At 47.5% G+C, this 11747-nt stretch overlaps 1 protein-coding gene across 1 annotated transcript; it reads right to left on the minus strand.

The window, feature by feature from the left end:
* Positions 1-5100: 5100 nt before the first annotated feature.
* Positions 5101-7682, minus strand: LOC125532158 (plant cysteine oxidase 2-like). Its single transcript, XM_048696312.1, has 5 exons — positions 7311-7682; positions 6256-6374; positions 6011-6176; positions 5693-5899; positions 5101-5607 (listed from the first exon to the last, which is right to left on the minus strand). The coding sequence occupies exons 1-5, from the start codon at positions 7555-7557 to the stop codon at positions 5516-5518; spliced, it is 831 nt and encodes a 276-aa protein (XP_048552269.1). The 5' UTR covers positions 7558-7682; the 3' UTR covers positions 5101-5515.
* Positions 7683-11747: the final 4065 nt, after the last annotated feature.

Here is an 11747-nt window from a genome sequence, read left to right on the forward strand (position 1 = left end):
CGAGTCCAACTAAGTTAGTTGAGAGACATTCTTAGTGTATGCTTTCTTTTCTTTCTTTTCTATTGTTGATTCTATTGTATTTACGTAGACGATGCCGACAGGTGAATGAGGCAAAAGTCGTTGCACATGCCGGGTGTTGAAATTTTTGGACCCGCGGTGATTGTGCTCCATAATGCTAGGCGCACCCGACGTGGCAAAAAATTGTAATGATACGATTGGTGTGTGCTCAACAAAGCTCTTGTTTGCCTAATTAACCTAGGAAAACGAAGCCTTAAGCGCATTGGTGAATGGAGAAGGCAGGTGGCGAGTGCATGCATATGGTTTTAATGTTTCGTCACGGCTATTTCTTTATCATGCCGAAGTTCCCGAGGTCAGGGAGATTTGTTAAAGCTTCTGGTGGAGGTTGTGTTGATCATGAAGTTGTGCAAAGTCTACCGACTCTATGCTAGCCTCAACTAGTTATGAACTTCAAATCATGATGAAGTTGGCGCTCCACCCTGTGCGCAAGCACAAGGACTCTTTGTGCTTCTGGTTAGCTCATGTGGCCAGCTTTTTGGAGGGGGTGGAGGCATCTGATTGTGTGCAAGGGTCGATGCCGACGGCACAGGTGACGCTTGTGGAAAATCATGGAGACCAAGGTGTTGAGGACATTGATGGCATTAAGTGGCTGCTCACTTTGGAGTTAGATGCTCTAGTGGTGGCCACTGTGTTCGGCCTAGCTAATTCTACCTCTGCTGAAATACATGCTAATGTAAATGGGTGTGCTTTTGTGACAGAGGACGATGACACTTTGCATGACTTCACTGAGTTGCTGAAAGGCCTTGTTGTCATTCCTCCGGTCACCCAGCGATTGAATCACTTTGTCAAGGAAAAGAAGATCAAGAATGTCAACCAGTTGGTAATTGCTGCAACGAGGGACAACCATGCAAGATGTTAGTCACCACTGTGTGTTTCTTTCTTCGCTGTTCTTTATTTTTAGAGTAGTTCGCATGAGGTTTCGTGAGATTGACTTGTTAGTAGGTGCCATCCACGGTGTCCTCGTCGTTGCTTGAGTTTGGTGTGGGCTTGGTCGTGGTTGTATTAGTTTTAATCCAATTTTCCAACAATTAACTGGGCAACAATCTTTTTCTTGATCAACGAAAAAGGCTAAGCTTTTTTTAAAAGGGCAGTCTTTTTTCTTTAGAACACAGTATAATCGAAATCGATCACATACACGAGCATACCCCCCTCCCCCCCCCCCCCCCCCCCCCCCCCCCTCTATGAACGCACACACGCATACCCTGTCCCTAGGAGCACCTTCAAGAGACTAATGGGGCATAGAATCTTAAGATTGACAGAATCACCACAGGCACCTCGTAGTCGATGGAACGTCTCCTTCCACTGATCGAACATCACCGGAAAGTCTGAAATAAATCCAGAAAAATGTGAGCACCAATGTCAAGTCTAGGACTTGAACTCTGGTGGATTAAGGATACGGCTGTCTTCCTAGCCATCTAACTATAGATTGGTTCACAGTGCACTATTTTTTTCACAATCACGATGGAGATTCAAGCCTTTTGGGCTCCCTTATTTTTAGTGCAAAAGATATTACTTCCTTCATTTTGAAATAAGTGTTCGTGTTTTAGTTTTTCCAAAATAAATGCCATGTTTCTAGTTTAAATTTAAACTAAAACCACGTCACTTATTTTGAAACAATGGAAGTATAACTTTTACGTTGGTCAGTGGCATGCGGAGTGTGGCAAGACGAGAATTAATTACTGGATATACTATAAAACTTCAAATACGACGAGCAAAACGCATATGTACAAAATAGCTGGAGCAACTTTCTGGGCATGCATGCGTCACGTAATCTGGTTTGGATCGACAGGATGCGGCTGGTTTGGAGTAGTACTAAAATATTGCTACCAGCTACTTGCACTTAACAAATGCTAATACAACTTCATACTAAAATTAATATAGTATAAAATTAAGACATTTATTTTGAAACGGTAAATAATTGTCGTATACCGGCCGTCAACAAACTACAACACCGCGCATGCACCCACAGGAATTCCCTGTGTCCATCCGTGCACAAATACTTAATTTTGCTAAACCTCGGACCGACAAAACTGTATCGGTGCCCACGAGGTGCGTGCTCTTGCTCCTATACCTCGGCGATGATGCATGCATGCAGGCCACATACGTGCCGCCCCATCGTGCTCCCCGGCCGGGCCGCACACAAGCACATGACACGACGTATCTTTTTCAATGCAAAGGTGCTTAGATGAAGGTGCTTAGATGATGGGCTAAGTATTTTTTTTGTCCGCAATAACATTTGATCAAAATCAAGCTTTGCAAAGTTTGACTAACTTTATATTAAAAAATATAAACATTCATAATATGAAATCAATATTATCAGATGCATCATGAAACATATTTTCATAGTATATAGTTTTAGTATTGTAGATGTTCATATTTTTTATATATATTTGAGCAAACTTTGTGTAGTTTGACTTTGATCAAATCTTGTATGCGGAGTAAAAAGAAACGGAGGGAATATATTAAATGTCTTAGCAACTCAAGTCTCCAATGCAAAGGTGTTAGCTTTTGAGTGCTAAGCCTCATGCATTTAATTAGTTGTAGACTCAAAATTGTATTTTCACCTAGGTACATGTGCTTAGCACCATTTCTTTCTGGGGTCACCATACCACTCTTTCTTCTTAACTAGCATGCCATATCAGATTTTTTGCTTAGTTAGCGACCTTAGCACCTGTATAAGCTGAAGCATTGGGAGGGGCCTATTGACCACACTAAGTTGCTTAGCTGATGGCATACTTTTTAGATAAGGCTGGTCACAATAATACTTAACCCTTTCTTTTCTCATTTAATTATGTGTCACGTCAGCTCAAATGCCTACTAGTTGGCATGGATGATACTTCTTTTATTTGAAAAGGTTTGTTTCTCAAATGGATGTATCTAGTATCAAGTTAATGCTAAATACATCCATTTAAGATATGAGTTTGTGATAACCTTTTTCGGACGAAGAGAGTACTACCTATGATACTCTCATTGTGACGACAAACATTCTAGTATACAATAAAATTACATCACAAAAGGAAAAACTACAGAAATTTTTTGTTTCTCCATTAGTGCACCCAAACACTTCTATCACCGAATCTCATGTTTTCGATTCCCTTAGGATCCCATATGTCAGTATCTACCTATTTTAAGTAAATTGCTGAAAACCATCACATTTGTGGCTAAGGTACTCTAAAACCATTACTTTTGTCGAAAATAACAAATCACGGCTGCTTCTGCGGCAAGTGAGTAACAGATCGCACTAATTCGAAACTGAGCAGCGATTAAGCAGGAAACTAACAGAGCTGGCCCACCTGTCAGGCTGACTTGGCATGCATATGTGGACCGTATGTAGACGTGGAGCGGGCCCCACCTGTCATACTCCTATCTTTGCCCTTTTATGTTATTATGATTTTATTTCTCGCATGAATCCACGCCGTGTTGGTTGCGCTTGCGACCGAGCCACGCCACTAGGCTCGGCCACGACCAGTTTTGCTATTTAACGCGGCTTAGTTTCGTATTAGTGTGTTTTGTTATCCACTTTGCGCAGAAGTGGTGTTTTTTGTGGTTTTTGACAAGAATAATGATTTTGAAGTACCATAGCCACAAATGTGATGGTTCTGAGCAATTTACTCATTTTGAGGGGTGAGCGACCGTGCTACTTACCCGAGCAGAGAACCAAATTGCACATGCATGCATCAAACCAATCGTTTGGCAACGAAATACTCTGGATGCCATCAACACACAAAGTGCCATCCCGACCCGAGCAACGGACAAGTTAGGCAGCAGGACCTAAGATTAATTAGTGGATGCCATCTTCGTTTTCCACACTACCATAGTGGGTAGTAGTGCTAGAAAGAGCATGGCAAAGAAAGCACATTAACAGCAGCAAGAGGAGATGCCCAAAGAAACAACATGCCAAAGAAAGGAAGGTAGTCTAGCCAGACTAGTTATCCTTTGCAGCAAGCCAAGCAAACAGAGACACACGACACCCTAGATTGATTTGGTACGTAGAACTCATGGTAACCCTCAAAAATACTACTCCTTCACGCAACACGCTTTCTTGTACAGGAAAACAGAAAGTGGAGACCATATATGTTAACGACGCGCTAAAGAGTTAACAAGTAACGCAAGAGAAGGTAGATCATACTCCCTCTGTCCCGGATTACATGTTCGTGCCTTAGATACATCCGTATCTGACAAAACTAAGACAAATAACTTGGGACGGCGGTAATACATTCCGAGGGTACCATCGGGGTACCCCCTTCGAGACCGGTCTCAGAGGACGCTAACTACAAGGTACCGACTCCAAAGGTACCGCTCCTAACTAATCTTGTCTTCCTCGAGTTCAAGTCTCGGTAGCCTCTTGGGCAAGTACTGAAGGCGGCACAACTTGATTTCGCTGTTTGTAGAATTCATCCAAGGTTGGAAACTATTTATTTAGGATCTCAGGAGCGGGAGCTTCGTCGAGTAGACATCGTGTCCGCCTACTCTGTTCTCTCTGACATAGTTTCACATTCGACGATGAAGCAAAAAAAATTTGTTGCACCTACATTACATTGCATTGCACTACATGATTAAACCCTACGGCGACGTTTGTTTTGCTTGTTTCGTGCTGAATCAAAGAGCCGTCGCGTTGTCCTGGCACGCAACCCGAGTGATCTAGTTGACCACGGGCGACTCTCTACTAGTTGGCACTCCGTTTCAAAGGGAAATCCCAGTGCTATACTATACTACCACCATGCCAACCAAAGTGGTCACGGGCTACGTGCAACCAAACACTTGTGTTTCCACGAGTCTTTTTCTATGTATGCAAAGGCCAAAGGGTAGGGTCGGGAACATTTGGCTCCAAAGGGAGGGTATTTTCTCAAAGGGTAGGTAAGTAGTATTTTGGTTGGTTGTCTGGCAAAGCGTCCCACAAAGAGACAGGCACTAGTGTCACTCCAGGTGTGATGTAGTGCACACCATTTCTGTTCCTTGCGCCGTCCGGCTAGAAACAGCGCTCTGGGTGACAAAACAACCAAAAAACTGAAACCAAGCTCAGAAAGAAAGAAAGAAACAATGATGATGAAACAAATGTGACTGGGATTTCACCAGCGCTCTGGGTTGATTGGGTACATGGTCACCATCAAAAAACGCCCCTGCTGCACAAACAGCACGCCTGCCTGCGCAACAAGGAAACACGAAAGAGTGACCATGCATGCCCACGCACACCAGACCGACCAGAAAATCGCGACTCAAGACAACAACAAGATAACGGACGGACCACAGGAGATAGTTTCAACCCCCATCAATAAGGGTAAAGAGAAAAAGAGTTTCTAGCCTGGTGAGAGCTAGGTTGGACTGACACTGACAACTGACTCACTGACTGCCTGCCTTTCGCAGGCTACAACTGTTATCTACACAAAGAAGCTAGACGGACGAACCGCCGCCCTTCAGATGATGGTGATGCAGGTTCCTAGACGACAAAGCACCGCGGCATCGTTACGCCCTTCATCTGGAAGTTGTTTGGGATTTCCTTGAGCCAGGAGTACCGCCCGTCGACCACACCTGAAACCAGAGGACGTTTTCGTCAAGCGTCCAGATGATATTCTTGGCAAACAGGATTCAAGGCTGGGAAGAGAACACTACTCACCGGCTGCGTTTGCAAACGGGGACTCGCTGTAGTAGGCGCAGTCCCTACCAGCAAGGTGGTTGTAAGGGGGTCCCATCACGTCCAGAACAGCGCAAGGGGTGAGCGCCGTGAAGCAGTGCAGGTTGCCTCCGTTTTCAGGGTACAGAACTATGGTCTCGGCTGAAGCGTCAACAACAGCGTTTGTGTTTATCTTTGCCAAACGAGCCCCTGAGGTGGTCACGACAAGAAAATGAATTGTCAGCAACAGGAGCGTTCATCGTAAATAAAGAAAAGAAGGGAATAGAGGGACAGGGAATGACACTACTAGTATTAACTTACCATCTGAGGTGATGAGCGCGTTGTTAGGGCCAGCCTCTGAGTTAGCTCTAGCCCAGTCATACGACTTGAGGTGCATGGAGCCGAAGAGCATCTTGCTGAAGACGGTCATCCCGGGATGGTTGTGCAGAGGAATCACAGCATGCTTGGGTAAACAGAAGATACCAAACTGCACGGAGCACACAAAAGCGTTCAGCAACAGTCATAGAAATGAATGCACAGGAAACGTATGTAGAAGGTGAGCTTACCGAGAACTTGGGGCAGTCATAGAAATGCAGATAGGTGACTGAAGCAGGCACCCTGGAGTCGTTGCGCTTGAAGCACGTCATGCTTGTGTCTATGCCAACATCTTGCAGCTTCAGATCATCTGAAACCAACCAACCAACCAACAGTGCACTGATCAGATAAGATGTACCTCATCATATTTGATTGACATGACATAAGGATATACATATAATGCAGGTGCATGACTTCAGGAATAGCTTTTAAAACACGTGGCTGGAGGTAGAAATATCTATCAGATTCAAAATTAACAAGAACAACAGAAGAACACGAATATCAGATTCAGTTGATGATGCATCACAGATAGCAAAAAAAGGCAATGATGAACCGAAGCTAATGGTATGGGCCAGGTAAGGTAGCAGCAATGCTTGTGCATAACTCGGCGAGCAACAGAGTGACACAAACTCATCGTCAGACAATATGAATACTGTAAACCCCAAACTGACTCGAACACTAGTAATGCGATGTTTTGAACCAAGCTCTATGCAGAGTAATGCAAACTTATGGGACAGATGAGTAAGACACAAAATGGTGGCTACTGTCAGGTTCAGCAGGACACACTTAGACACACTTATTATTAATGCTGGTAGAACAGAGCAGTGGTGGTGCAGCAATGGCGTGGCGTGGCACGGGCGGGCAGGCAGGCAAGCAGACATGCCGGCGCGTGCATGGCAAAAAAGAAATGCCAGGGGGCTCGACCTCGTGGCATGCCAGAAATGGGGCATGTACAAGTCACGGGTGGATGGGAGCCGCGACGTGGACAAGTCATGCGTGCAGACTGACCCTGTAATAGTCTAATCATCATTCTCCTGCGACCGCATCCTCCTAAATCCTAAGCACGGGAGACACGGATTGATGGGCGGCCATGCCATGCGCGATCCATCCGGCCGGAGCGAATTTACCTGGGACTCGAATCGAGTCGGACGCAGAATCAAACCAAACTCTGGACGGCAAACCTACCTACCACCTAGGACCCGACCGACGGCAATTGGAGTTGGAGGGGAGGGGAGGGGGCGCTTACTGAGGATGGCGGAGAGGCGGAGGACGGCGTCGGGCGGCGGCACGAAGCCGGGGGCGGAGGCGGCGAAGACCTCGCGGCTGGTGTCGAAGAGGCGCTGCATCGGCGTGGGCGGCGCCGGGGCCGGGGCCGGGGCGGGCACCGCGGGGGCCGCGGCGTTGGCGTTGGCGTTGGCGGAGGAGGACTTCTTCGGGCGGCGGCGGTTCCTGCGGGACGAGGCGGCGTCCGCCCCCGCCTGCGCCACCGGCATGGTCGTCGGGGAAGGGCGGATCTCGGCTGCTCGCCGCGGCTGCGGGGGAGGAGGGGCTTGTCGTCGGCGGCGAGGGCGGGGTAGGGGGCGGGGGTGGGGCCGAGTGTGGAGGTCGGGGCGGGGGACGGGGCGGGGTATATATTGGCGGGGCATCCATCCATCCTCGTATGAAGACGCCGAGGGGAGGGAGGAGGCCAAAACCGGGGGCGGACGAGGGGAGACGAAGGCACAGCAGCGCCAGGGAGCAAACGGATTCCTGTGGGCGACCCAATACTGCCTCTGGTTTTCTTTATTTCTGCTTATTTACTGCCCAGATATTCCTCTTCTATCCCCAGCATTATTCGCTTTATATATGCCGTATATATATGCATATCTGCTTATTTAATGCAACACATTTATACGCTCGCTCGCTCCGCCAGGTCACTCGGGCGGCCGCGGACCGCGTGGACGCGCGTGCCGGCCACGTGGCCAAGCCGGCCTGCCACGCTGGAGCCACCCTGCTTTGTGCTCTGAGTTTCTCTAGTCGTTTTAATCAACTTTTTCTTAGGGCATCACATACTAGGCTTTATATTTTTTTAGGGGTTCGCTTTTTTACTCACCGGCCCGAGCATCTACAACTATGGTTAGCAAATTTGGCCCCTCAAACGCCTGCGAATTCACAGGTCCGTGTCCGCATGCACTCACGAGACACCCCTCATATGTTTGCTCTCATAGCCGCGTCCCTCGTATCTGAAACCTCAAACCCATGCAACTCATGCAATGCTATGTATAAATACGATCAACGCAAAGTTCATCTCTATACTGCCCGAAACACCATTTCATCACCGCGGAAAAAGACGATAGTTCATCAATATACAGTGCAAATGTAGGATCGAAAGTATGTCTAGAGGGGGTGATTAGACTATTTGACCAAATATAAGTTTTTTCCTTTTTCCAATTTTAGTTGTGAGCAGATTTTAGCAATTATTACAAGTCAAGTAATCAACCTACGCATGCAATTCTAAGAGTATAGCAGCGCAATGTAAAACATTGCATATGAAGGTAAAGGTAAGGATTTGGAGAAGGTGAACGCAATTGAGACACGAAGATTTTTAGCATGGTTCCGATAGATGGTGCTATCATACATCGACGTTGATGGAGACTTCAACCCACGAAGGGTAATGTCTGCGCGAGTCCACGGAGGGCTCCACCCACGAAGAAGCAACCTTGTCTATCCCACCAAGACCATCGCCCATAAAGGATACGCCTCGCTCGGGCAGATCTTCATGAAGTAGGTGATCTCCTTGCCCTTACAAACTTCTTAGTTCAACTCCACATCACGACGGAGGCTCCCAAACAACACCTAACCAATCTAGAAGACACCACACTCCAAAAGGTAATAGACGGTATGTTGGTGATGAACTTCTTGCTCTTTGCTTAAAATGATAGTCTCGCCAACACTCAACTCTCTCTCACAGATTTGGTTATGGTGTAAGAAGGATTTGAGTGGAAAGCAACTTGGGAAAGGCTAGAAATCAAGGATTCAAAATGGTGGGAATGAATTCTCTTGATCTCAACACATGAGTAGGTGGTTCTCTCTAAAAATGAATGGTGAAAGTGTAGGCACGTTCTGATGGCTCTCCTCCATGAGGAAGAAGGGGTGGAGGGGTATGTATAGCCTCCACACAAAATCTAACCGTTACACACTTTTGGCCCATCTCATTGGCACCAATTAGGAAACTCGGTGGCAGCGATCTGTTCAAAAATATGAATGTTAGGAATCTCGGTGGAACCAGGGGGAACAACTTGGTGGGACCTATGTGCTAGGGCTTAGGGCAAACTTCATCTCGGTGACACCGATTACATCAACTCAGTAGGACTGAAGTGAGTGCAATGGGCAACAGAGAATCTGTCAAGCCAACTTGGTGGGACCGATTGCAACAACTCGGTGGGACCTATGTGCTAGGGCTTAGGGAAAACTTCATCTCGGTGGCACCGATTACATCAACTCAGTAGGACTAAAGTGAGTGCAATGGCAACAGAGAATCTGTCAAGCCAACTCGGTGGGACCAATTGCAACAAATCGGTGGGACCGATTGCAACAAATCAGTGAGACCGAAGTGATTGTAACAAGTCACAAAGAACTAGCAAGGTCATCTCGGTGGGACCGAGATCCGTATCGGTGTGACCAAATTGTTAGGGTTTTGGCAGTGGCTATGTCAGAATGAACACGGTGGCTCCGGATGAAAGATATCGGTGGGGATGATTTGGAGTTTAGGGTTTTGACATATTTGGATAGAGAAAGTGGCTAAGGATTTTGGAGCAATATCACTAAGCACTTTGAGCAAGTAGACCATTAAGTAACACCTCATCCCCTTTTGATAGTATTGGCTTTCCTATGGACTCACTATGATATTTGATCACTTAAAAAAATAAAGAGTCTTGAGCTTTTGCCAATCCTTGTCCTTAGCATTTTGAAGGGTCGACATCTCTATGTCATGCCATGCCATACATTGAACATCCTCAAGTATTTATCTTGAATGGATATTAGTTCAGTGAGATATATGTCGTTATGAATTACCAAAACCTCCCGGAGATTAGTTGCACTTTCAACAAATCCATACTACAAACTACATATATAAAACAAGGAAGGACATAGGAAATCATCCTCGCTGGCCCCTTCCCCTTGCGGTCATCGGCGCGCCTGAGGCCCTCCTCCATGTATGCATCGGCGTGCGGCGGTGCGTCGTCGTCGAAGCTGCAGGTGGAGCCGTCCGTCAGGTCCCACTCGTCAAAGCATGTTTGGCCTAATAGCCTCCAGAGCAAGCAGTCCAACTCCTTCCCATGGTAGGCCGGCTTCGCCATGGCCACCACCTCCTTGTTTACATCACGCTCCGACAGCTCGATGGCGAGCCGAAGCGCCTTGGCATTGTTACGACGGAGGTGTCGCGCATCCGCCTCCACCGTCATGAGAGAGAAGCAGAGGAAAGCCACCTCGGGATACACCGGCACCAACGCGTGCCCTGCACGCGACCATCGCCTCCCCCACCGCTGACCTATCCTCGCAAGCTGCCGCTCGTGGTGGGTTGCCCGTGCCTTTGAATCGGGTGTCCTCATGCGCACCGGCACCAACGCGGGCATGGCGACCCAGAGGTCCCGTGGTACCATTTTCGGAATAGACGTAACCCGCATTGGTGATGGTGGGTGGCTTAACTGAAGGAGATTGGAAGCGGAGTGCTAGAGCTCCGAGACGGGCAGGACGGTACAGTGATTTTGGATCAATGGGCGCTGTAGAAGAGGAGTTGCCATAGCTGCCTTGGTCAAGCCGCGACCGTCTCAACGCGATGCAGAGGGCAACCTCCTCCACATTGTTGGGCTCCACATCGCGCAACAGGCTCGACCAGCCATCGGAGCCGTCAGATTTGCCACCAAAACGAGCTCCTGCCATCTTCGGTCATCAATTCAGATGGGGGGGATTGAGAGTGCAGTGGACGAAGAGGGAAGTGGAGTAGATTCAGATCGTCCCCCAAACCCTAGGCGCCAAGAGAAGGCTTGGCCACCAAGCCTCGTGGGCTCCCCACTCTTTGGCCCATATGGCCCATGCGGGTGCCTCTCCCAGTTGGGCATTACCTTGGGCACTAGCCTATAGCGGCCTAGGAACATTTCAGGGGCTCCAGAAAATTTTGGAACCTTCCTAAGCCTTTCACTGGTCTTTTCGGGTTCTGGGCGCCATAGCAGTAAGAGAGGGGAAGCTTCCTTTTTTGTCGGCGAACCAATAATGCCACCGATTTCTTTTTCTTTTTTCCTGCTTCGATATATCTTAGCATTTATTTTATTTCATTTACGACAATGATTCGTTTCCATCATTAACATTATTATTCATATTCGATTATGGTTGAGCGGCTCACCGGCATCGGGGAAGAGCGGATCTCGGCTTGTCAGAGAGCCAAAGCAAGGTGCTGATACATGTGGTTTTCTTTCTTCTTATTTACTTCTCAAATATTCGTTTTCTATCACCAGCATTATTCGTCTTTCATATATATACATATCTGATTATTTAATGCCAAATATTTATGCTTTGCGCTGAGTCGTTCGGCGGCCTCTCACCTTGGTAGGTCAGGCGTTAGCGACTGCATGGCCGCACGTGCGGGCCACGTGGCCATGGGGGCCTGCCACGCAGGAGCCACCCCACCGCTCCTCTAGACCCTATT

Source organism: Triticum urartu, chromosome 1 (genome assembly GCF_003073215.2).
Source record: "Triticum urartu cultivar G1812 chromosome 1, Tu2.1, whole genome shotgun sequence".
In the NCBI taxonomy this organism is placed as follows: Eukaryota; Viridiplantae; Streptophyta; class Magnoliopsida; order Poales; family Poaceae; genus Triticum; species Triticum urartu.